We start from the raw sequence: 27,020 nt of genomic DNA, 5'->3' as shown, positions 1-27,020 counted from the left end.
AGCCTCTTTAGCGATGACCTTTTGTGTCTTGCCCTCCTTGTGCAAGGTGTCGATGGTCGTCTTTTGGACAACTGTCAAGTCAGCAGTCTTCCCCATGATTGTGTAGCCTATAGAACTAGACTGAAAGACCATTTAAAGGCTTTTGCAGGTGGTTTGAGTTAATTAGCTGATTAGAGTGTGGCACCAGGGGCCATCAATTTTGAACCTTTTCACAATATTCAAATTTTCTGATATGATGAATTTGAGATTTTCATTTGTTGTCATTTGTAATCATCAAAATTAAACAAAATAAACATCTGAAATATATGAGTTTGTATGTAATGTATGAATATAATATACAAGTTTCACTTTTTAAATGGAATTACTGAAATCAATCTACTTTTTCATGATATTCTAATTTTATGACCAGCACCTGTAGCACAGTGACTATAGCCCAATCCCAAACCAGCCCATAAACACCAACCCTCTGTTTGTGCGTTCCCGCTAAGGGTACAGGCAGCAGGTGTCATGGCGGAGGAAACATGTTCCTCCAAATGCAAATTCTGCCAGTTTGCTGCATCACTGACAGAAAATCACAAGTTAGGTATATGAAATATGGTGCATCACTGTGTTGCCATAGATACAACTGTAGCTTTTTTTTTTTTTGTGACTTCTGAAGTATATCAGTTACCCAGAAGTTTCTTTGGGAAGTATCAAAAATAAAGGGAATGAATGCAAAATAACACCATACTTCAGGACTCCTTGGTCACAATAATATAAAAGGCACAAAGTCTTTTCATTTTTAAAATTTATTTTAGAATCTGGACACTTGATGATTACTTTTCATGAAATCTGACAGCTTGAAAATTTTGCTAATAAAGAAAAAAAAAAACACTTAGGTGAGATTTGGCACATACACATTTACCAACCCCCAGAATCTTGCACTGCTGGGAACTCTGTATTGACAGCAAGAGGAGAACATTAAAAATGACCTATGATGTGGAAACTGACCTAGATATTGAAGCAGAAGTAAAAAGAATGACAGTAGTGAAAGAATATAACGTTTACATTGAGATCTAATTTGTCATTCCAGTAATCAAAGAATAAAGCTGTGGATCGGTTAGCACTGATTTACATCTAGAGGCCTCATAACTCGTGGAGACACAGAACTTCCGACGATACATTTTCTAAAACTGTGGAATATTCTCACTTTTTTGCCTCCTCTGCAGAAATTCTGTCCACTAAACAAACTGATTAAATTACCCACTTCGAAGCACCGTTTCTTTGTAATTAAAACATTCAACATGATGGAAGCAACCAACAAACCACAATAAATCAAAGAGAACATTCCCCCTTCAGGATCATTTATCTGAACAGAACGAGACAAAAAAAAAAAACGACGATAAATTTGTAAACACTTTCGATTTTACCAAGACATTCCCCCCAAGCATCATGTAAACATGATTAATGTTGGTCCATGTCGACTTTGTTTCATACAGCTTAGATTATATTTAAGATATTTGATTACAAGCAATAATGATACAGATAAAAGTAAATGTTCAGAATGTTTACTTGCATGTACAGAATATAAAAAGTGACAATTTTTGTTATTTTGTGCAAAATGCTTTAGTAAACTATAATTTGGCATTAATGAGAAACTTTAAAACCTGCTAAAACAATATAAAATGGACTCTCCGATCATGTTGTTTAAAGTCACGCTTGAGCTTTAGTTAAAAAATTCAGCTCACCTGTATTTATAATACTGTGCAAAATGATGGGTTCGGCAAGTGCAAGCAGCTCCACCACCAATTAAACAAAAACCCCTTCCATCAACTTCTGCAAGATTCTAATTGTTCAAAGTGTTTTGCTCTAAATGGCATGAAAAGTTAAGGCATCAGACTACTTCTGAAGGCTGTATATGTGACACATCTAACTAGACTACTCTTTATTTTTGCTAACTTGGCACACGAGTATGGAAACCAAAAGAGTTATCTATATGGCAAACCATTTGCTCCAAATGTTCTGCTGTTGTGAGATATATCTAAACACATTCGCTGGAATTTGCTGGATCACTGTGAGCATTTATTATGCCCAGTTCTGGTACATAATCACTAGTGGCAGGTCTGCACATTACGCACGCACACACACACATTTGGCTCTGTGGTTGGAGATCAGCATGCAGACAAAAAAAAAAGTTTCTTTTTGTAGGCCAATGAAAGTCATAAAGTAAATGGAATGATTAGAACTCGAACTAATCGAGATGAGCTTTTAGTCTAAAAAGATCAATGGTGAAAAGAGTAACTAGGAGCTCTAAGGCAGCAAGTTCTCCAGGAAGAAGCTACAATCTTGCAGACGTGGACGCCTCGTGTGGATCGTTCGGCTCAGTTCAGCTCGTTATCTTTGTTGCTTTAGTTGTCAGCGGTAAATTGACGAATGAGGAGAGGGAGAATCTGACTTTACAGGTCATCATCCCCAATTCCCTCGAAAGCATAGTTGCCGTGAAAGTCGTCTCCGCTGATGTCGTTGGCAGAGTTGGATGCACTCATCCCTCTGAGTGACACCGTGTTCAACTTAGTCTAAACAAATATAGAAACAATTAAAGGTTATCAAACCTCAGATTTTATGTTAACAGACTACAAAAAATGAACAAAAGTACTCACTGAGAGCTTAACAATCTGTTCACGGTTTGGATCAGGGGAGTCCTGCAACCATAAAAACAACAAAAACCAATTCACAGTAGATCTACACTTCCATGAGACAGTCTGCTATTCCACTACTCACCAGTAGAGGGGGGGATTTCACAGCTTGCTGACTGTCAGACCGGTGGATGGAGCCGTTGTGACGCTTCCTCAGCATCTAAAAGGAGGAAAAGAAAGCATTAAGTACATTATGGGGAGATTTATTTACTGTTACAAACTCAAATATAGAAAACTGAAATGTTTCATTATCTAAATACTAACCTTCTTTATACTACCACCTGACTTCTTTATCATTAGCTCATCCACCATAGACTGAAGGCAAGTGCTCATCATGATGGCCTGAAAGGACAAAGTTAGCTTTATAAACCGAACAAATATAGAAGAGTAAAGTAGGTGGAGTCATTCTAACACATTTCTGAGTGCATGACTCAACATAATATATGTAATTACAGCACATTTACGCTCTTCGCATACGTGTCAGACTAATAGCTTTATTGCTATATAAAAAAAAACTTTCAGCTTTTCGCTTAAGTTTCAGCTTTAGAACAAAACCTTTATGGAGGAATAAGTAACAAAAAAAGGATCATTATGGAGAAAATAAATGCGCTCCATGTTACTTGCAGCCTCCACACTGAGCTCACCAGGCGGCTCCTACCTGCTGGCTGGTGATGGTGACCCACTGGAGGCGATCTTTGCTCATTAGATACTCAAAGGCGAGCTCCAACTTGACCTCATACTTTGCAGAGTTGCAGGGATTAGTTGTACCATTTGATACAGGGACTTGCTGCAAAGTTGGAAAAAAAAAACAAACAAAAAAACAGAAATTATACCAACATTATTTTGCCTTTATCTTTTCTGTCAAGAACATAAAACAATCCCTTTGCTGCCAGAGGTGTTTTCTTTTACTGCCTCAGCTTATTTCTCATTAAATCAAAACCGTGTTTCTGAGATCTCTGAAAATCAACCTTTTGAGAAGCTGAGCTCCTCGCTGAGAACATTTTCTCTATGGAATGCTAATCAGACTCAAACAATAGACCAGAGGGAAAGAAATGCAACAACCCACTGTTTACATGTAATCTGAGGTTCAGCTATTGAAGGGGGTTTCAGAGCTGCACTAAATGAGATGCTGGAGATATTTAGTTGGACAGGAAAGGGCTCATTAAAATGACTTCGACCTCTGAGAGGGAGCAGAGGAATTAATCACCCTGCTGGGCAGCTTCAGGTCTGTAATCAGCATTTTTCATTTGATGTGTTGCCATGTGTCTAAATCAGAGAGCAAATTCACTTTTGGAGAAGCCTAAATAGCTTATTTCATACACATAGCAGCTGCTTACATATTAGTGAGATACAAAAGTGAGGAGCTAGTTTCTGAATAGTGCTGTCTGTGCCATCCGTCTTTAACAGAAGCAAATATTTTATAGATGGTGAGAATTTTGCTGCAATCATAAAGGTAGGAAAGTTGATCTTTTACTGTATTTAGTCTTAGTATCCATCACCCCAGAATTTATTTTGATCCACCCTTAAATCCAGCATTGGGGTGATTTTAACCCAGATAAGTGATCGGGGGAGTCAGAAGTTTATAAAACCGATTATTTCATTGGTCAAGGTGAGAAGTTATTGCCGAGCAAGAGACAAAGTTGGCCATGATTAGTATCAGCGAGCTGCCCATACCTGAAAGCATCTGAAACCATTTTTTAAAGAAACTTTCCACTGAGACATGTTTGATTATAATTCTAAGTCTGCTCCTAAACAGGAATTGACACTTTGTTTACAGCAAAGCAGCTTCGTTTTTTTAGCCTTCAACCTCTTTGTAATAAAAATGTTGGTAGTCTTATGGAAAAGGGTCAAGAATTCCCATTTCTCTGATAACTGATCCCCAGCTTCCTCTCTACTGAATACTTGAATTTCCCTGGAGGTCAATAAAGTATAGATGATCATATTCCTGCCGGCATTCGGATGCATCCTTGCTCCAACATTTAATCGATAAGCTGAATCACCCCTTAGCGTGACAAGTTTAGCAAAGGTTTGACCATTAAAGATTAATTTAATTCAGGTCTTTTGTAGCGGGGATGCATCTAAAGTTGCAGGACAATAGCAGCCAAGGAATGGAGCTGCAGCACCTTGCTCTCCAGAAATTGCAATAAAACCAACAGGATTATTTTAGTAAATCCCCCAATCCAAAATGATCTCCTCCTTATTTTGTGTTAAATAATCTCAAAATGCCACAGATACTCTAACTCCTCCTGAATTATTTATTATTTTACTTATTATGATACTGTAAACCTAGGGTTTTTAAATATCTAATATAATTTTAAATAATTTTACGTAATATTATGTGAGATCTTAGATGCATGTTAGCAAAGTGCCCCAAAATATTCTTTATTCTCAAAAATGTTACATTGTAACTTCCCTCTTTCCATCACTGAGGCACAAGGACTTTTTAAACTTTCCATAGAAAATAACCTGCAGACTCCTGTTCCATCCTGTAGGGATAAAAATCTTGAAATATTTTAAAGGACAATTTAAAATGTTCTATAATGTTGCACTCAGTGTTAAACTACTGAATTTCATTTTAAAGTGACTGCTATATTGTGTGTGTGATGTTGCCTATGCTCCTTAATTCAATATTTAAAAGCCAATCATTGTAGTAAGCCTTTAAGGATATTTCTTATGCTTTCAGTCCTTTAGGAGGAAACTCTTTATCAGAGCATCCCAGACATTTGGTCTGCAAGGAATTTCTCAAGACGCATGCAAGAAATGCTTAGACCTGAGAAAATCAGTGGGTTTAAAACGAAATCAAGTTGCTCAAAACTCTTTTTAAGTGGGAACTTGGTTTAATGGGGAACTTTGAGTGCATAGAAAGTCAATAATCTTCTACAGGTGTGCAATTTTTTTTTCCTTCAAAAGAAATGAAGAATGAATAGAAAGGATTTATCTGCAGACCTCTAAGCCCCTGGTGGGCCTCAAACCCAGACAGGTCAGGTTGCTGGACAAAAAAATAAGACACTTTCTGGGCACGGATGAAACAAAAGTAGAAGAATAAGAGCTAAAATACACATGCATGTGTTGCTAGCTGTTTCAATAGGAGAACTTCAATGTAAGGATGATGAATTAATCTAAAAGAAATGAACTAATAAAAGATGAAGTAGCAGCTGTTAACTTTTAAGGGAATGGAAAAAAGAACAGAGCTAAAACTGTTTCTGTAAGGAACCTTTCTCACTAGGATCCATAAACCTGTTCCACTTACAGAAGACGTGACTCGCCAGCAGCGCATTCGCGTCACCTTGAAGCTTCCCTCCTTCATTTGTTCATTGGGCAGCTTGACATGAAAATTGAGCTCATTGTTGCCAGCGCTGACAATGACTTGGCAGCCCTTCTCGGGGAAGTCCGTGATGCAGGGATCAAACTTTAAGTAGCCATAATATTTCAGGGTCTGACCGAGAAAGATTAACTGGGGGCAACAATAAAAGGAAAAAAAAGAAACACAAAGAAACATTTAAAATGAAAGTTGTACCAGCATCCACCAAGTATTTTTCCTTACTAGCAGACTCGAATTAGACAAATATATTCACTGGAAGGAAGTGAGAATTGTGAAAAATAATTTTAAAGAGAAGTCCTTACTTCTTTCTTGGAGCCTTTCTCTTGTAGTGATTTTAGCTGCCTGTGTTGGTCTTTGTTGACCAGAATCCAGCCTCGCTCAATGTCAGACACTGTCTGAGAAGGCAAGAGAGGGAAGATAAAATCCTCTACACCAAATAAATCAGTCTGTCTGAATTTTAGATCAAAACAAAGTGAAGGAATTTTAGTTTAACCCTGTAGGTGGGTTACTTTCAGGAAAAGGCAAAGTTATATAATAATGATAATAATTTAACTTTATTGATCTCACTTTGGAGAAATGTACCTCTGCATTTAACCTATCCCCTTGGGGAGCAGTGGGCTGCCATTGCGGGGCGCCCAGGGAGCAGCGGGGGGTTAAGGGTCTTGCTCAGAGACTCAGAGTGGCAATCTGGGGGAGTGGGGCTCCAACTCAGAACCTCACGATTCCAAGCTCTATGCCCTAACCACTAGGCCAACACTCCCCCAACTATATGGCCGTATCATTTCTGCAGCTACCAGTTAATGGGACCTATGTGCATTTTTCATAAAACAGTTCAAAATAAAATGATTTTTTGGAGAGTTAGAGTTCATCATATAGATGGTCTCTTACCTGGGCGTAGAGTAAATTCAGACCAACTCTGTTGTCCATCACATCTGCATCATATGCCATGTCCCAGTAGCTGAGAATACAAAGAAGATCCTGGAAAATTAAAAACTGAACATACAAAACATCTTAAAAAATATTGGGTTGTTTTGTTTGTTAAAATTAAGTTTATATTTTCATAAAACCCCCAAAGAGAAGGTAAATAGTTGTAATATAACTCTCTGATATCTCAAAAGGCTTAATTCTAATTCAAAATACCTACAAATCAACCTCTGGAAGTAAATGACAACATTGAAGAACTCAGCTTACATAAAGAGTTAATATTCATTTAAATATACTTTTATAAATTCACTTCAATAACTGCTTTTCTGTAACTGATAAATGTTTCATGGTTAATCATTTGCTGAGATCTACAAGACAATAAACTTCATTGTATTAAACAAATATTTAATATATAAAAAGAAACATAAAAAAACAGTTTGAGGAGGATAGAATAGGTAACTAAAAAAAGTATAATAATAAAATTACGTTATGCTTTTTGAGAAATGCAGAAAATTGTGTATTACTGAGGTTACAGTAATTTTGACAAATCTTACAAAAGTTCAAATTACTGAAAATTACAAATCTAAATTTTTTCAAGGTCGAATTAATACATCTATCAACCATAATAAGCATAAGTTTCTCTAAATAATATAACACCTTCAGCTATTTGGGGGAAGAAAAGGAGGAAGACTAGATTAGGATGAAAATAGGAGAGAGGAGAGTAAAATAAAAGCAGAGTTTAGTAGCTTTAATATGGAGTGTACTGATAAATATGGCAACAGAACATTATATAAAACATTAGATAAAATTCAAGGGCAAAATCTAGTGTTTTGTTGACATTTTAGGTATCTTTAAAAAAAAGGAACTTAATGGTCCTCTTTAACCTTCCTCTATCCTGCTGTCTCATACACTGAGGGGTTAAGTTTATCTTCCGTATCTTGTTAGGTCTACAGTCAGTTTTGCCTCCTTGCTTCCCTTCAATCCAACATGAAACTAGGTCAGCAGGGCCGAGAATTCATTTCAGGGAGGAAGAAGTTAAACATCCTGTGTACCTCCAGAGTCAGCAGGAGGCTGGGTGACCACAGAATAAACTCACAAGGAAGTTTAAATACCATGTACTGTTGACAAAAGGAGGAGTCAGACTTCAGGCCATACAAAGGACTATACAGTTGTTCTAACATTGGGATGTTTGTTAAATTTTTTTTCTTTTACTTTAAAACAACTATTTAATTGTCTGTCTCCTGTGCTCACATCGGACTCATACTTCAATATGCAGAAGAGGTTGTGATAAATTTTACGATCATGTTGCACAATTATTGTGGCCTTTAATTAAGCTTAAACAGTCTTAATTTACACTAGAATCTGAGGTTAATCTTGGATTAGTTTAATCAGAGTGCGTCAATAAAAATACTAACATAGTTTTTTTTTTGCAAGGTTTAGAAAGTTGAAAACCTCTTTCCATGTAAAAAATCAACATGGCAGCATGGCTTAGGTTTCCAATGGTACATCTAAACAAACAGAAGACCTTTGGAACAGTTTTTTCTTTGTCTAAAACGCACAAAACCACCATTTGGAGAAAATTAGAAACTGCTTATAGATGCAAAGGAAAACAAAACAAAAACTAAATGCAAACTGTAGCGTACCACTGAAGTCACTGAAGTAAGCAGAGTCCAACTTCAGGGTAGAATATGCTTGAAGTTTCACTTTTTTATGTTTTCCACTCATGAGTCATAGTTTACTTCATCGAATAAAGAACACCCACTAAAAAAAACAAAGTGCTTACCCCACACTCAATGATGCACTGTAGTAGTTGTTAGATTATTGCTGACATTATTGTTCTTCATTTGTTTTATTCCCACTGTTACCAAGTCCTACATTAGCTGAAATAAAAAATATTTTAATCTATAAATCATAGCCATTATTGATAAGCAGTGATGTTTGCAATTCTATATAATGTGCAGCTCCTATTAAAACTTAAAAAACTTTAATCCCACAGCAAACTTCTATCAACCACTGGCAACAGGTCGTACTCAACTATCTCCATTTCCTCCCCAAACTTTTACAGACATGTTCCTTGGAAAATGGAGTCGCTGATGTATATTGCAACAAAAACTGATATATCTGAAGCAAACTGAGTCAATTTCAGGATGGACTATAAACAAATGGTATTTAACCTGCAGAGTAAAAGTGTTTTTTTTTTCAGAAATGTTTGTAACAGGTCCACTTCAGTTCTCAGGTTAAATTCTGAAAACCTAATAATGTAATTTATCCATATCAAGTTACTGTACAGTTAATTATTGTTATTATGCCAAAATGATTCAGGTTTATTTAACAGTAAAAATATGCTGGACAGCATTCGTTCTAGCTAACGCTACTCTGCACGGAACAACATCTATGGCGTCGATGTTTGACAACACAGTTCTTCTCACACACACATATTAAGGCTATATTTATAAAGGCAAGTTAAACAGACAAGGATTAAAGAATAATAATAAAAAAAAAAAAACTAGATCGACAGATCAAACTTCTTGCAAAAGTACTGACTTTGTAAGAGATGCTGCATGATTAACTGAAAGAGGAAGTAGTGAATTTGGAACTAAAGGTCATTTCATTTCACAATCTCATCCAAGTCTACCAGCTGACAACCAAAACAGCCTCTCTTCAAAGTAAGACCTTGTCAGATATGGAGCTCAACGTTTATAAATAAAATTGTTAAACCGTCTATACTGCATTATATGATGGAGAATGGAAAGTATTCTTTATTGCTTAGATATTTTAGATGCTCAGGATACAGATTCAAGTCATCAAACTTATACAGCGAACAGGGACTTCTTACCTTTTCCGTAAGACTATGTGATGATCAGAGCTCCGCAGGCTGGTAATCGATACGTAAGGCAGCTCAAAGTCCTGGAGCTTCCTGACAACTGAGAGGAAAAAAAGCAATGATAAGCAAATTGATCTCAAGGACAAGATAAATTATGGCAACCGTAAAAATCATCAGGGATGGTAGGACACCATCTGGACACTTCCCAGAGGGGGAAACTGGAAAGAATTCCAATGTGTGTGTCTGTAACCTGCAGCTGTCTTTTCCCCCAGAGACAAATGAAGGGAAAAAAATCTCAGGCTTCAGTTCTCACTGATCATCTGATGTAACCTCAATGAAAAAAATAAATAAATGCTCAATACGTCATATCAGATTACTGGACAATATTTTACAATAGGATGCAGGGTCTATTAAAGGTGTTTCTCCACTGTTGGCAGGGAGGATGCATACAGAACAAAAGCTAGTTTAACTAATATATTTCCAAAACCCAGCAGATAAAATTAGCCCCAAAAATATCAAGTGTTAGAATTTGAGGAAATCTAGATTCACATAGATTCCCACAAACTTCACTGGCATTCAACAAAAAACTTTCAGAATAAGACATAATATAACAAACTTTTTAGGATCCAAATATTACATTTTTTTCCTCACAATGGTTTTAAATATCTAAAAAGGTTTCCACTGGTCCAATTTTTGCAGTGAAAGAACCTCCCTCTATCTAAATGAGTGCATGGTCCCATTCAGATGCAGCAGCTCTGTATCTGAAATCCTGTTAGTTAATAATAGATTCTTTGGTAGTATCAGTGGTCTGAAGAGGGAAGATAATAGGCTGCAATAAATACTGCAGGATATTTATTATTTCATTTTTTTCTTATTCATAATTTGTATGCAGACCCAACAATTAATTTAATTTGATGGACACAACCATCCATCCATCCATTATCTGATGGGGTCCATTAACCCGAGTGGGGTCGCAAGCGTGGTGCCTATCTCCAGCAGTCAATGGGTGAGAGGCAGGGTACATCCTGGACAGGTCACCAGTCTATCGTAGGGCAACACAGAGACAAACAACCATTCACACACACTCACACCTAAGGAGAATTTAGACAAGTCAATTAACCAACAGTCATGTTTTTGGACTGTGGGAGGAAGCCTGAGTACCCAGAGAGAACCCACGCATGCTCAGGGAGAACATGCAATCTTCATGCAGAAAGACCCCAGGCTGGGAATCGAACCCAGAACCTTATTGCTGCAAGGCAGCAGTGCTACCCAACGCGTCACTGAGCAGCCGTGGACACAACCATCACCATCACCAAAGATATAGAATGATAAATTATAATTTTTAAAAATAAAGCTTCTACTTCTTATGTTTTAATAGATCCTAAAGTCATATTAAAAATCCAATCTTTGTTTAATTCTGTTTGTCTCTAAATGTCCACAGATTAAAAGTAATCCACCATAATCGTAAGAAAAACAGTCCATTATAAAAAAATTTCCCCATAAAAATCTGCTTTTTGCCATCAGAAATGTTTGCTCTACAGAGCTAATGCTAATTGTCTTGCTAATTACCCTAGCTTCCCCAAACATTTCTGTTAGATCTTTGGTATGTTTGTTTTCATCTCTTTTCAGCCAACAAAACATAAGTGTCCCAATCGATTTTTGTTTAGATTCACGGTGGGACATATAACGAGCGCACCTCATCAGTCAGTGCCTTACGCATAGAATCTCGTTATATTATCCCTCATAAAGTCTGGCTGCTATTGGTAAAGAACACATTAAATTTAGGGTAAGCAATGAAATTAGCTTTTAAACAAGGGTAAGCATGGCTAATTTGAATAATGCAGACCTGATATATTGCCTTTCATAACAGTGCTCAGGAGCATCAGAGCCCGGATCACCGCACACTGTTAGAGCATCGGAAATGTTAGAAAAATGTAAAAAATATTCGCTTAAAAAATGTTTTGTGGTCATCACAATGTTTCAATGTGATTGTATAGGTCAAATTGTTAAATAAAAGCAATAAGCACAATTTAGCATAATTTGGAACATTTGTAAAGGTTTGGAGATGCTGGGGACACCAGAAGTTAAAAGTCCCAGCGCTCTGACACTGTTATACATAGAGGTCTGAATTCTTTTGCAGTTGTGGCTGACATGATGCAGAAAAAATATAATACGATGACACATGCCTGCTATCAAGCATGTCTTTGTTACTGCTTATCGAAAAACACCTATTATTTACAAGAAGAAGAAAAAAACAACTATGAGTCAAATTTGAACTGATGCACTTTAGGATGCGTTTTAGTCCCACTATTTCTATTCATATTTTCAGAAACTAGAAGATGTTAGCTTTCAAATGATGTATCACACATGTAATCTGACCTTACAGTTCCTTCATTATTTGTTTTTTCATTTAGGTATGTAAAATAGGTGAGGATTACTAAAAACTCTGGTGTCAAATCTACATTTTCAACTTTGATCTTTTTTGTATTTTGTCATCTAAGAAGATTAATTTAACCGACTGTTGGTCTTTAGGCAAAAGAACGTAATTTACTTCTGCTTTATAAGCTTAAACGATGCGCATTTTCCAGTAACTAAAGGAACCAAACTATATTTTTCTTGATGTTATCAGCAAATAAAATGAATAGAATTTACCAATTTTAAAGTTTATGTACAAAGGTTATCTAAATAATTTTTTTATTGCATTATTTTCATCAAATCGTAGCTATACTCTGTGTATTTAAATACATGTAGTGTTTTTTTTGTTTTTCTTTTTTTTATCTCTGCAGTGGTATGTTTTGTAACTCACATGTTAAATTTCCATCCACTCCTTCTCGGACCAAGAAGAGACTGAAATACCCCACAAGGTCGTCTGGGAGGTCCAACTTTGTTGCAGCAGCCTGATAAAAGATTAAACAGGTGAGGTTTTCTCTAAAACTTATTCTCTGTAAATAAAGCTTTTCATTTTGTAATCAATGATTAAAAAGAAAAAGTTTCTGTGATTTTACCATACTTACAACATAATATGCCATGCAGACAGCTTATCAATTTGAATAAATTAAAATGTTCAATTTGTACTTAATTCTGATAATAATTATAATAATATATCACCCCTACAGCAACATGTCAACAGGAGGAAAAGCTCTAGAAATAACTACTGAAGCTTAATTAGTAACGACACCTAAAACTGGAGATTAATATAGTTGAAAACAAGAATAAAAAAAACAAACTAAAAACAGCTGAAGGTTGGGGTGTTTTTGTTACAGCAGATATACAAGTTTGTGATTTAAACTGCGCTCATTTGAGCAAAGGTTAACTGTGGTTAAACTTTTATAAAAGCTTGTGAAAAGCCACAAAGTACACACTGGTTAAACAGCAATGACAGATTTGAGCTCTCCATAGTTATTTCTATACTGATGGACAATGAAGATCTGAGCAGTGTTTCCAAATTGGCTACTCTGTTGCTTTATTTAGCAGCTATCCAGACCCCATATAGAACCACCCAAAAAATGACAAATCTAGTGACATATCTGTGTCATTGGAGACATAGGCGATAATGTTGACACCCCAGAGTTTAACGTCTTCAGTGAGCAGCGAGGGCAGCTGTAAGCCACTCCCTCCTAAAGCCCTGACAGACGCGCTTACTCAGCAGCAATCTGTGTGAGAGAGAGAGAGAGAGAAGAGTGACTCTTCTTCAGTATCTCTGTTGAAAATGATTCACACATACGTAAAATTTCCACTCATCCCCTAAATTAAAGACCTTTTTTGCTTGGAAGCTGCTGCACTAAACAGATCCCTGCCTGCATTTAATTCATACACAGCCTCATTCACTCGGCGTCTGCCAACTGGCTTTAAGCTGAATTTGATAAATAACAAGATTGATTTATCTATAGTTTTGGTTCAGGTAAAATATTATTAAAAACTTCATTTTATTGAGGTTTATTTTTCGTTTTAAACTATGTTTTTAAATCATGTTGATATTCCTCTCTTATAGTGACTTCTAGATCAGCCAATAGTGACTTTTCTTTCTGAGGCATTGATAACAGTGGATCTGAGGTGACAGATTTTAAATAGCATTATCATGTGCTGCAGGCGTAACAGGGTACAACAGGTCAATTCAACAAGGATATTTACTTTTTATAAGTAGTGAGTGAGTTGAGGTTTTTATGGGCTTTGGTTTTGTTAAATGTGCCTTTTGCAAATTGAAGCTCCTGTATAAGAACAGAGGTTCTGCAGGATCCTTAAGAGGAGCTTCTCTCTACTGAGATGCAAAACAACAAAGGACAGGATCTGAAACATACGTAGTGGCTTTAAGGGCATTAGGAATCTACAGCATATTACTTTGCTAATAAACACCAGGAAGATCTGACATGAGAAGAATGAAACTACAAATGGAGTTGAAAGAGAATAAAATGGAGAGATCTAATGCAGTTCCCAATACGGATGCTATACCATCAGTATTGCCAATGTAGAGTTAGGAGGATTTCTTCCCTTACTTCAAGCACGTCTTCCGTCTGATCTGAAGTCAAAATGTCCACCGTAACCTTTTGACCATTAGACAGGCAGATTTCTAGAGAAGCTTCTTCTGTGGGAACCTGCTGCGTCTCCTGTGGGAGAAACACCAAACAAACCATCTGTTAATTCAGCTCCATGATTGGACGCTGTTAGCATCCCCGTCTTTAAAAAGTAAAGTCCCCCCCGAGCAGACTAAATGAAAATCACTGAGGTAACGACCAGCAAAACCATTGTTCTCCACATCACCACTAAGAGTTTATTTGAACTGTTCTTTACCCAGAGTTAAATGATTAACTGAGTTCACCAATTAATAAGGAAGGAAACGTCTCTTTATGCTACAAAGATATGTGCATAAAAAAAAAAACTGAGACGTAAAAAAAAAAAAAAACTCTAGACTTCAACAATAATTCAATGAATTGAAAACTTTAAGGCCTGGATTTGAAATACAAAGACTTTTCAAATGTAATAAGACTGAGCGGAAACCCTGTAAATGTCTAAGTAGTTCATCTACTATGATCCTTTCTGGTGTGGAGGCCCATTTGGTCATTCTTCTTGGCAGAAATGGACGAGTTTATTTAAATTAGTCGCTGTTCTGGCACAAGATGACCAAACATTTATAATGAAGCAGCATTTGGGTTTTTCAGTCCTCCTTGTCATCAGCCCATGCTGATGACAAAAGTTTCCATCTTAGCTAAATCTGCAATTCCTCTTGAATCTGTGACTTCCCCTGTCCAAAGTTTAATGCGTTCATGCTGTTAAACATCTCATTTTTACTTTGGCAAAGCTAAGCCTTCATCTGGATTCTGTTGATGATCAGGAAGAAGAAGTTAAAAGGTTTTGGCAAAACCTTCATCAGTTATTCAAAGGTTTAGGTGAATACATGGTGTATTTATTTCAGCATGCATGTGTACGCTTTTGGAAATTAACAATGAAACTGAACTCATGCACATATTTCTTGAATTTAAAAGTGATTACGGTATGAGGCCTGGATGAAAATATTCCTGCCCAGGGCAGGGAGATATAAGCGTCTGGCTGTCACCTTTGCAGATATTGAAGCTGTTATTTCCTGCCTTTTCTGCGCTCAGGCAGTCTCTCATCACTTCCTCTCAATTATCTCTCATCTTTCCTGTTCCCCCAGCAGGCATTCTCCAAGAACAGACCCCCCACCAGAACTGTGGATGAAACGCCTACAGTGGGTGGTCAATCATCTTGTGTTGTGCACCTACAGCCCTCCCAGTGTGATGCTCAAACACCTAAAGATGTTGCAATACAAGATGAGGGCAGAATAGCTGCACATGGCTTAAGAAAAATAAATCTGTCCAAAGAGAGTATCCACAGCTCTCCTGCCAATAAACATCACCCTGAATGTGCCGCCTTATAACCTTTCATTTAAAATCTCTTCAGGCTTTAACCGTCTCATTTACCTCTGACTTTTTAATTTTGCTGGTGCTGCACAAAGAGATTTTTGGCAGAATTTCATTGGAAATGAGTCATCAGTAGGTTCACACTTCGCTTTTTGACTATGACCTAAGAGTTCAACAAGATCCCCCCCCCCAACACACAAAGCAACAATGATGACATCTTGGCCAAAAAGGCCTCTTTTCTTTATGGTTTCCTGACGTGTGCAAGGCACACTTCATCACATCTAACAAACAGGGGACAGTAAAGAAACAATAAGATAAAGTTACAACAGTTCTACTTAAGACTAGAAGCAAACAACCGTCATTTCACATCAGGTAGAAAGATCTGAAAAGGCAGTTTATTATACAAAAGCAAAAACAGAATGAGTGCAGTGAGAAAACATGAAAATGTGTCTAATAATAATACACCAACCTGCTGTGCTTTCCTTAGGAAGCTGTTAAATAGCTCACTGGCTCCAAGCAAAGGATGCTGTCGAACTACAAGAGACAGAAGGAAGGTCACTGAATGCAGACAATGATCAAATGCTTCACTGAATCTGAGCAACTGGTTACTGTAACAGAAATACATGTTTAGACAGGGTTCATTATTAGTGAATGACCTTAAATAAGGGTGTTATGTTGATAAAACATCTTTAGGTGGGGCAACTTCCTCTTCCTCCTTGAGTGATGCAAACCCTATTAAAGCATAGGATTTTATGTTTCTGCAAGGTCCTTCTACTTAACTTCTAATATTAGTAAAAGAAAAACAAAAAAAATAAATTATACGGTTTATGCTCCATTTATTACACGAACATTACTAGTTGTAAAAACATTTACTTGCAAAGTTTCTAGAATAATAAGTAAACGAGTGACAGCCCGTTGGCCGTTATCCCCTGACAAATTAGTTTCAACATTTGGCCAAATGTGAAATTTTTTTGAGTCATCCGAGTCAGTCAGTCAGAAGAAGTTGTGTTTATTGCAGCCAAGTTTCCATAACTATGTGAAAAAAGCCATGATGTAACCTAGTGGACTTGAGGCCAAGAACACCCTGTGTATGTGTGCTCCCAGGCTATGAGCAAACACACACTGGAACAACGCTCCGTTGTTTAACTGGAGCTGCCGGTGCTTGAGAGGAATAAAGCCGCTGCTTTGCGCTGCTGCCAGTTCCAGCTCTGCATCTGTGTTTGCACCAGGTTCACCTTTAACCCCTTTGAAGAAATCTGAATAATATGCTTGGAATATAGCAAATGCTCATATTTAATGTGGGCTTTTAAGAGAATTAAATATATCACAGGGCACATTTAGAGAAACAAGCTGAACTTGCTTTAAATACTAGAAACATTTGAACTACTATAAATGTCCGTTTTTCTACCAAGGAGAAGTTAAATATTAAAGGTACAGTTAGGCCACAGATAACCACTCAGAGGTTTCATTGGAACATAAAAAAAGCCTCACAATAAATAACTGTCTCCCCTCTTATTTAAATCTTTTTAACTCTGAACTCTGCCTTCATTTTAAGCAAGTTAATTCAGTGTTGCAGTGAACTTGGATCAGTTTGCATATCTCAGTTATAAAAAAAATGAACTCTTAGCATTCAAACCAATTCTTTTCACAATCTGTGATACAGCTTTAAAATATAATATATATATGCAATTCATAATTTTTCTCCCTTTTGTATTGTGCACACAAATAGCAAAAGACAGAAATTACTTCGACCAGCTCCGTGTTACGAACCACGGCTGGGAAACCGGCTTGGAAAACAAGCTGGAACGCCTTGATAATGTCAATGATGACAATATAATAAAGGTTTGCTGCTTGTCGTATCATAAAATGATAAAACTGATTTATAATGCAGCCGTACTGGAATCATTCAAAATGATCATACTGTTCAAGACATTAGTGTGAAAAATTACAATATCATTTTGAGACAACAATAAAACACATATAATGATGACATGACAGATACACCCTCTCCAAGATAAACAAACTTTCATTTTTAAAGCTTATATTATTATATCAGAAAAATAAAACAAAACAAATAAAAAAACAATAAAATGAACATTAAAACCAAACAACAACAGCAATACATTCAATGGATATTAGCTCTGTAAACAAATTTGCCCTTGAAAAATATCAAACTTCCAATTTAATGAACAAATGAAAACCAATAACAAAAACAGTCCATGTGAATTAGAGCGATAGGCTCAATGGGCCGTAGAGAGCTTTGTTTTTCCAGGCAGTTCATGCTGGTGGGCGTCGAATGCTTGCAGCATTTTCTCAATGTTGGCTTTTTCACAAAACTAAAGGGCAGCATATCTTTAGAGAATAAGCGCTCTCACCATTTAGCACTCCCCTTTTTGTATTTTGTTTGTTTGGATCCCCTGCGGATTGTAGACTGTAAGGAAGACTGAGAAAGCTCCATTGGCTGTTTACTTTTTTTTTTACAGCTGAGGAACCTGCTTTAGATGATTAGGCTTTAGGCGCAGATGTACGTCTGTTTTACTGCTGTGTTTATTTAATAATAAATGGGACATGCCGGCTCGCACAGGTTTAGCAGTTTCACCGCGGTAATTCAGTTCGAAACTAAAGTGCAGTCACACATTGCAGCTGTTGCCTTCGGCTTCTTTTTTCTAATTTTAACATTTAGATAATTATCTGGCTACTTCTCAGTTACGAGGCCCTTAAGATGTAGTCCTAGAGTATGGCTCAATACTTCAATTTTGACGCCTTATTTCTGCACCAATACAACTGCTCGTTCATTAAAAATGTATTTTATAAGAGGAAAACTGTTTTTTGAAGCAAAGTACACACAAGTAGGTTGTATTTATTTTAAATGGACTTTCAAAACCGCTGCATGGATTTCTGGGAGTTTCTTCCCATTAAACCACAGATACAAACAGCTGGTATCAGGGCTTTAGTTTTGTCAGGAACTTTGGTACCAATCCCCTAAAAAGGCCTGGATCTAGAGCTGAATCCCAAATGGGAGATTAGATCAGAACATCTATAGCAGAGAAACCAAGGTTTGTGTTTCAAAAATCTGATTAGTTTTGCTTTGTTTTAGTTAATATGTTTAGTCTAAAATAAAATGTCTGTTTGCTAGACTCACTTACCAGCCTGCATGTATTTCTCTAGCTGCTCTCGCCTCTGTTCGACCTCAGCAGGGGTCAGTGTGAAGATCTTCTTTGGGGGAAAGGTAGGTACCACATTGCTGCCAAATTCCTTCTTTATCTGTTGGGACAAATCAGGTGAAGCACTTAGCAATGAAAGCAACTGCAGTTCATATAACTTTACTTGGGTAAAAAAATGGACTACTAAGGTCTTTACAAAAGAGGCAGTCTATTAAAAAGAGCCACATTCATTTTAATAAAAGGTAGACTGAGATGATTAAAGATCAATCTGGTTTATTTTCAGTATTGTTTCAATGAAAAGCTATTTGAGCTTCCGTGCATACCACACAAACTCACATCTGGAATCCTGAAAGTCTAATGATTTTAAGTTTACTTCCAGCTTCTTGACTCATTTGCCATTTTTTATCATCTGAAAGCTGATGCCTCAAAGAGTGCCATGGCCCAAACTAAAGCGTTGCATGTGGAGAATCTCACACCAACTATGGTCGTGTTCTAGGCTGTATGCTGCATCAGACGAAAACTGTAAAGCACAAATATCATTCCATTCAGGCAAACCTTTAGGATTTAAAGGTCTGACGTTTACATGTACAGCAGACCACTGTAACGGCATAAAAAAGACGAGAAATTTCTAACTCAACAGAGCTCAATAAAGCCTTTGTCTGTTTGAAGGAGCACTATTTAAACAGAAACATCAGTTTTTCTAGCTGCGGAGGGAGAGGGCAACCTTCCAACTCCCCCAACCCAAAATCTGACGTTACAATGAGCTTATCTAATATCTAAGATCTGAATGTGACTGGTTTCCACTGCTGGCTTTAACATAAAGACTGGGACAGACACATGGCCTTGTGGCAAATATCTATGTAGAGAGAAACCCTGAAAAAAAAAAAAAGAAATGTTCTGAATTTTTTAAAAGTGACGGTGCAATCCCCCATGTTTGCTTCACTATTTCTGGGGTGATGCATGTAACATTAGAAGCCTTGTAGGGTTGATGCTCAGGGAAGATTCAAGCCTGTCTCTCACATCCGTTACCAGGCAACAGCAACTCCCAGATAAGATGCACACAGAAAATAAAGATTGTAAAATTTAGACATCCTTCATTTTAGAAATAAGAATAAAAAAAAAAAAAACATGAAAAAGATCTCTTCAAAGCTTCTTTTTCCTGAGGACGATTCCCTGCTAAAAGGATAGTACAGGTGCTGGTCATAAAATTAGAATATCATGAAAAAGTAGATTGATTTCAGTAATTCCATTTAAAAAGTGAAACTTGTATATTATATTCATACATTACATACAAACTCATATATTTCAGATGTTTATTTTGTTTAATTTTGATGATTACAAATGACAACAAATGAAAATCTCAAATTCATCATATCAGAAAATTAGAATATTGTGAAAAGGTTCAAAATTGATGGCCCCTGGTGCCACACTCTAATCAGCTAATTAACTCAAACCACCTGCAAAAGCCTTTAAATGGTCTTTCAGTCTAGTTCTATAGGCTACACAATCATGGGGAAGACTGCTGACTTGACAGTTGTCCAAAAGACGACCATCGACACCTTGCACAAGGAGGGCAAGACACAAAAGGTCATCGCTAAAGAGGCTGGCTGTTCACAGAGCTCAGTGTCCAAGCACATTAATAGAGAGGCGAAGGGAAGGAAAAGATGTGGTCGAAAAAAGTGTACAAGCAAGAGAGATAACCGCACCCTGGAGAGGATTGTGAAACAAAACCCCTTCAAAAATGTGGGGGAGATTCACAAAGAGTGGACTGCAGCTGGAGTGAGTGCTTCAAGAACCACCACACACAGACGTATGAAAGACATGGGTTTCTGCTGTCGCATTCCTTGTGTCAAGCCACTCTTGAACCACAGACAGCGTCAGAAGCGTCTTGCCTGGGCTAAAGAGAAACAGGACTGGACTGCTGGTGAGTGGTCCAAAGTCATGTTCTCTGATGAAAGTAAATTTTGCATTTCCTTTGGAAATCAAGGTCCCAGAGTCTGGAGGAAAAGAAGAGAGGCACTTCATCCACGTTGCTTGAAGTCCAGTGTAAAGTTTCCACAGTCAGTGATGGTTTGGGGTGCCATGTCATCTGCTGGTGTTGGTCCATTGTGTTTTCTGAGGTCCAGGGTCAACGCAGCCACATACCAGGAAGTTTTAGAGCACTTCATGCTTCCTGCAGCTGACCAACTTTTTGGAGATGCAGATTTCATTTTCCAACAGGACTTGGCACCTGCACACAGTGCCAAAGCTACCAGTACCTGGTTGAAGGACCATGGTATCCCTGTTCTTAATTGGCCAGCAAACTCTCCTGACCTTAACCCCATAGAAAATCTATGGGGTATTGTGAAGAAGAAGATGCAATACACCAGACCCAACAATTCAGAAGAGCTAAAAGCCACTATTAGAGCAACCTGGGCTATCATAACACCTGAGCAGTGCCACAGACTGATCGACTCCATGCCACGCCGCATTGCTGCAGTAATACAGGCCAAAGGAGGCCCAACTAAATACTGAGTGCTGTACATGCTCATACTTTTCATGTTCATACTTTTCAGTTGGCCAACATTTCTATAAATCCTTTGTTTTTATTGGTCTTCAGTAATATTCTAATTTTCTGATATGATGAATTTGAGATTTTCATTTGTTGTCATTTGTAATCATCAAAATTAAACAAAATAAACATCTGAAATATATGAGTTTGTATGTAATGTATGAATATAATATACAAGTTTCACTTTTTAAATGGAATTACTGAAATCAATCTACTTTTTCATGATATTCTAATTTTATGACCAGCACCTGTACATCAGATATGCTTTCCTGAATATTACTTTTTATCCAACCCAATTAGAAAAATGCATTTATTTCTCTCCAAGCAGGTCACATGTAACAAAGCTCTACATTCCCTCCATATCCCCTCTGGAGGGGGAAAAAAAGAAAGCGCAAGGCATCCAGCCATCACAGCTCAGATTTACAATAAGTGTACAACATAAGAAAGCATTAAAAGGTCACAGAGTGTGGGTCCACTTATGCTTTGAGGGGGTGTGATATGACAGGAATCTCACCTGTTCGTGAAGGCCAAGAAGTTGGCTGTAGCGTACGCGACAGTGCAGCACACCATTGACGTGGATGTTATAAGCCTGCAGGTGGAAGAACAGAGTCAAATAAAAAAAGGTTTCATATAAAAGGTTATTTGAAGAGGGCACAAAAAAGCTTTACAAAAATCCTGAAACTGTTAGAAAAGGATTTGAATGCAGAATACAGATATGTAAAGCTTTTAAATACAGTAAAAAGTACATCCAATCATTATTTCCTTTCACTTCAATCTGTTACAATAGAAATCATCAATATAGTGCAGATATTTTTTTATAAAAAAGAACCACTTCATTTGTCTCTTGTGCTCTGGACTGAAAGGTGTGGCCTCAACAGTTCGGGGCTCTAGAAGCCATTTGTGATAAGGGAGCAAATGGCACATGTATTGAGCCAAAACAATATGCTAGGCGCCCTTCACTGAGGTATTAAATAAATATACTGATGTGTGCTTGCCTGGCATGTAGCAGTTTTAGTCAAGATTTGGCTGAAATGTTCCCTTTTTTTCCAAAACCCTTTTTTAAAATACCTGTTAAGGACAAACCTTCAATTTAGTAATGTCTCACTACTACATTTTTGTTGTTCTGTTACATTAAATACAGTCAATTCCTGTGGAGTTTCCTCCTTTGAAAATTCCTCGAATTCTGCAGGCCGAAGGAAGTGGAAGCCTGGTATCTGCACCCAAGGTTATCTTACATAGAGAATCTGATACAGGTCTGCATGACTGCAAGGCCGTTTTATAAAGCATAGCTAAATGTTAAGCCTACCATGCAACTGTTCAAGTTCACATCCTATACCAGAGTTTCATAAGAATACTAGAGATTTTTAACATTGGAGCACAATTTTAAATCAAAGGAGGTTCTGTCTTGCATGCATGTGAGGAAAGAAGGTGAAGCACAGCAGGATAAGACAGGTTTTACCACAAAACCAACCCTTGGAAGGGATGATCACATGCAAAAAGCACAACAGTTCTAGGAAAGCAGTGATCACCAACATGTGTGAAAATACAAACCAGCTGGGGAGATTACCTCAGCTTATTCCCTTCCTTTCCACTTTGGTCTGAATTTAGATTGACACTCAATGAGGGCTGAAATAATTAATCATATTAATTGTGATGATTGTTAAAATAATTGTTAACAAGGGAAAACAGACTCTAATCTAGAGCTAGCAGTTAAAGAATTTGGAAAGGAGACTAAAGAAAAGGACAAAAATTTATCCAGACAGGAAGGAAGAATGAGTCTGAAGTTTTGTGCTCAGTAAGTAGTTTAAACGCTGGACAGGTTTGTAAGGATGGAAGCTTTTTCTTGCACAAACATTACAGTAATTTCAGTAATTTAACTCCAATCCTAAAACCAGCTGTACATTCAAAACTCAGGCCAAAGAGAAAAAAAAAAAAATCCTCCAGCCTTCAATGATGCTAAAGCATTAAAAAAAAACAAAAAAACAGCAAAGGTAAAAATAAACTTAAATACTTCGGATCAACGTAAAACGAGGAAAAATTTTAACAAAATTATTCAAAAATGACATTCATAAGTTATGTTAAGTAGAAAATTAAGCTGTTAAAGAAAAGACGTACAAAAGAATGACTATGAAAATGAGAAAAAGAGACATTTCTCTGCAGTATTTTGATTGATTTCAACCTAAAATTAAGCCTTGGATCATTAATGGTTGTTTGAACAACAGCTTAACTGCATGCAGATTCCGCTAATCCTCTGCGACACATTATCTCAACAGTAGCTTTAAATTGACAATTATGTCACACCCCATATAGTATTGCCAAAGTCTATACTTTACATTTTTACACATCCACAAAATGTAAAGGGCTATTTAAAAAAAAGGAAGAAATAAAAGGAAGTGTAAACAAGCACAAAGAAAACATACTTCTTATTCTACAAAGTTCAGTTCTGCATATTCTGTGCTCAGTTAATTCCAATGTGCACAGCTCATCTTTAGTGTTATAATCAAGCAAAGTCCTTTCCTGTAGCCTGGTCACAGGTAGGTCACAATGACAGTTGCAGGGCTGCCAGCTAGGGGTGAACTGCAAAACAAATTCCACTGCTTAGCAAGCATTAAAATACACTTAGTAAGCTAAACACAAAACAAGACTGAAAATGTTAAAGTTCAAAGTAGAAACTTAGACAGCTTTTAATTGGTGAACAAAAGCATGACGAGAGATTGAAGGACTTTCCTTCGGCTACCAAAGTTAGTTAAAGTCCATACAAATAAGCTCACTCCATTAATACTGTTCCTTATTCCTCTTTGGAACACATGGAGTCAAGATGGAGGATAGTACGCTGCAGGTGTTTGGCGCTGGAAACAGGCAGATAAATGCTGCAGCTGTCATTTCTAACCATCTGGAAAGTATAAATGCAGCTACGGTCAGTACATTTCAGTACAACCAGAGAAACTGAATAGTTCCTTGATGAATATTGCTGAGGCAGTTGAATTGGTCAAGAAACAGACAGATATAATCAGGGCTGTATAGGGGGAGCAGATACAAATTTAAGTGTCGAAGCAGCAGCATTTTTCAACAACAGTGGACTACCTTGAAAAAAAAACATTTAAAAAGAAAAAGAGATTAAAAAACAACAACACAGATATGTACTTAAAGAAAGCATAACTGTTGTACTTGTTGAGTCCCCAAATGAAAGCAATGCCTGCTGTGCTTTCAACTAATCGAGAATTTTGACACTGTAGGGGTAAACCTCAAATCTCTGTAAGTTTTTAAACCACAGATTTAAATCTGTGAAACAAAAGAGACTCTGTTGTGGGTAATGAAAGTAACCAGAAACTGTAAAACTCGAATATTTCAGGGTTGCTTAACAGGATAAAGCCTCACATTCCTTAAAATAGGCATGCTACCATCAGTGAGGCTGTGGTTCCCTTTTTCTTTTACAAAGAAAAAAGGAACCACAGCCTCACTGAACACTGGAATACCTTGGTTGCACCCTCTTCTCAAAGAAGTCCTTTATTGTGTACTGTAGTTAACAGAAAAGTACATTATCTGTTCATTTGCTGTGAGCAAGATAACCGAGAAACATGAGGGCCATTTCTCCCATCAGATCCTCAGTTGATGTCTTCAACTACTTGTATCCCAAATATCAGCACCATACAAAAGCCTCACCAGGTGGCACTGACAACACTCTTCAGGGGGGAAGCTCTTACAGAGTCAAGACACATGAAAGAAGGCCATTTATTTTTAATGATGACAATGTTGAGGTGTTTAAAGACAAAGTTGGAGAAAAAAACTTGTCAGAAACTTCTAGTGCATCCTTTTGCACCGCTTACCGCACAACTCGCATATACAAGTTGTTACTGACAATGTTCAAATGACATCTTTAATCAGTTTGACTTTGCTTTAAATTAAAAGTAGAACCTAATTAAGCGCAGAGCTGTTGTCTCCCTCCCACAAGATGTTATACTTTCCCTAGTCTTTTAATAAATAAAATTGGCAATCAATCATGATAGGGAGCCTCTAAAGGTTCATGTATAGCTGCAGTAAATTCACAATAATTATCATAATTTAGAGGGTTTATTTAGTCCAAGATTGAGCTGGATGCTGCTGCTGAAGGGAGATATCAGGCCTATGATTTTCAGCTGGATTGTAATTTAAAACACCTCTTTCATATGACCTGGAGGGTTTGACTTCATTTAAAGGTGTTCAGGGATGCTTAAAGAGAAAGATTTAACAGCTCCGAGAAGGTCAAAATAACTGACCGAGGCCTTAAACAACACTGTCTTAAGATATTTAAAATCAATCATCCTCTTGACTGAAAAATATGCACCATTTTCCATGCCCAAGCCAGATTAGCCAGATAACAGACCACAAGATGCTAAAGAAAGTCTCTAAAACCCTAAAAACCTGATGCTACTGTTAAATTAATGTCTGATCCTGAGGGAAGAAATGGAAAATATTGGATCAAAATGATATGGGAACACTTCTATTGGGCTGTGCACACAAGAAACCTCTCGAAGATACTACAGCAGAAAGTAGAGAGACTGGAACAAGAAGCACCTGAGATATCATCCAAAGCAAACAGGATTGGTTGATTTTCTTGTATCAATGCCCTATTTTTATAAGACAAATAAAAAAAAAGATTTAAAAAAGGGCGAGTGTAATGTAAAACACTGACTTTTATTTAAGTTTATGAAATCATTATCAAATAAACCACTATAAATTCCATTCAGACAATTTAATATAAGTAAAAAGGTACTTATGAAGCTTGAGTTATAATTGTTTTTTTATTAGAAATTAAACACGTGCTTAGTAAATATTGAAACTGGTGCTAACCTGTATTTAGCTGGAGATATCATTAACACAGTTGGCCTAGTTGATAGAAAAATGTAAAAAGTTAAATGCTCACCACATAAGTGGAACCATTCTCCCCGGCACGAACCTCCGTTTCGGGTATTGAAAAATGCATTTTAGCTCCAAACAGCCCGCAGTCAATGGACAAGTCCTTGAACGCCTCCCCCGGAGTCTGGGATGGCACCACAGTTTCTCAACAAAGTCCACTGCGGCGACACTGTGGAGCCCACGGAGGAGGTGGCGGTTCTCACGCAGTCGCTTCCCCGGTTCGGAGGTGCAGAGACGGCGGTGACAAACTAGGGGATAGAGCCTACCATTCTATGGAGCGGACAGCAGCTCATGAATGCTCTAAAGTTCTCCCACGTCAGTGTTAAACTTTTCTCTCCTCTGTTCCAACAGCAGCCATGTTTGCAAGTGTTGGGTAATTACACCTTTACTGTGCGCATAACGCCTATTTCACTGCAAAAACGTTATTGAACAACAAGAGCAAATGGCTGACTTTTACGAGCCGAGCTTAGAGGCGTTCAGGTAATTCGGTTCATTGGCGCAAGGAGGTGAAGTTTCTGGAGAAAAGGTGCAGTTGATTCCTGCAGTCCCTCGAGCGTCGCACAAATAAACGTTTGAGAACCTCCCGAAACGTGCGAGAGTATTGCTCGTTTAAATCCTCTTCTCTTCCTGCTAATTTCAATCTTTAACTCTAATATGCAGGAAGAATGAAGCAAATCTGGTCAAAAAAGGAGGAAAAAAACGTAGATGCAACACCTCCTAGCCGCTCAATTCACAGAGTCAGAATATCCGCTGCTGGCCCATCAAGAGGCATTGCAACAATCTTTCTG

At 37.4% G+C, this 27,020-nt stretch overlaps 1 protein-coding gene across 1 annotated transcript; it reads right to left on the bottom strand.

Annotated features, from left to right (window-relative positions):
- Nucleotides 1-785: 785 nt before the first annotated feature.
- Nucleotides 786-27,017, bottom strand: snx17 (sorting nexin 17). The gene is made up of 15 exons (XM_038287465.1): nt 26,240-27,017; nt 21,851-21,925; nt 18,768-18,885; nt 16,091-16,155; nt 14,239-14,349; nt 12,552-12,642; nt 9,758-9,845; nt 6,886-6,955; nt 6,300-6,392; nt 5,926-6,129; nt 3,334-3,462; nt 2,940-3,017; nt 2,761-2,835; nt 2,640-2,681; nt 786-2,555 (listed from the first exon to the last, which is right to left on the bottom strand). Exons 1-15 carry the CDS (start codon nt 26,297-26,299, stop codon nt 2,436-2,438), a joined length of 1,419 nt encoding a protein of 472 aa, XP_038143393.1. The 5' UTR covers nt 26,300-27,017; the 3' UTR covers nt 786-2,435.
- Nucleotides 27,018-27,020: the final 3 nt, after the last annotated feature.

Source organism: Cyprinodon tularosa, unplaced genomic scaffold, assembly GCF_016077235.1.
Source record: "Cyprinodon tularosa strain WSP-4 unplaced genomic scaffold, ASM1607723v1 ctg24, whole genome shotgun sequence".
Classification (NCBI taxonomy): Eukaryota; Metazoa; Chordata; class Actinopteri; order Cyprinodontiformes; family Cyprinodontidae; genus Cyprinodon; species Cyprinodon tularosa.
This window is presented reverse-complemented; position numbering and strand designations above follow the sequence as displayed.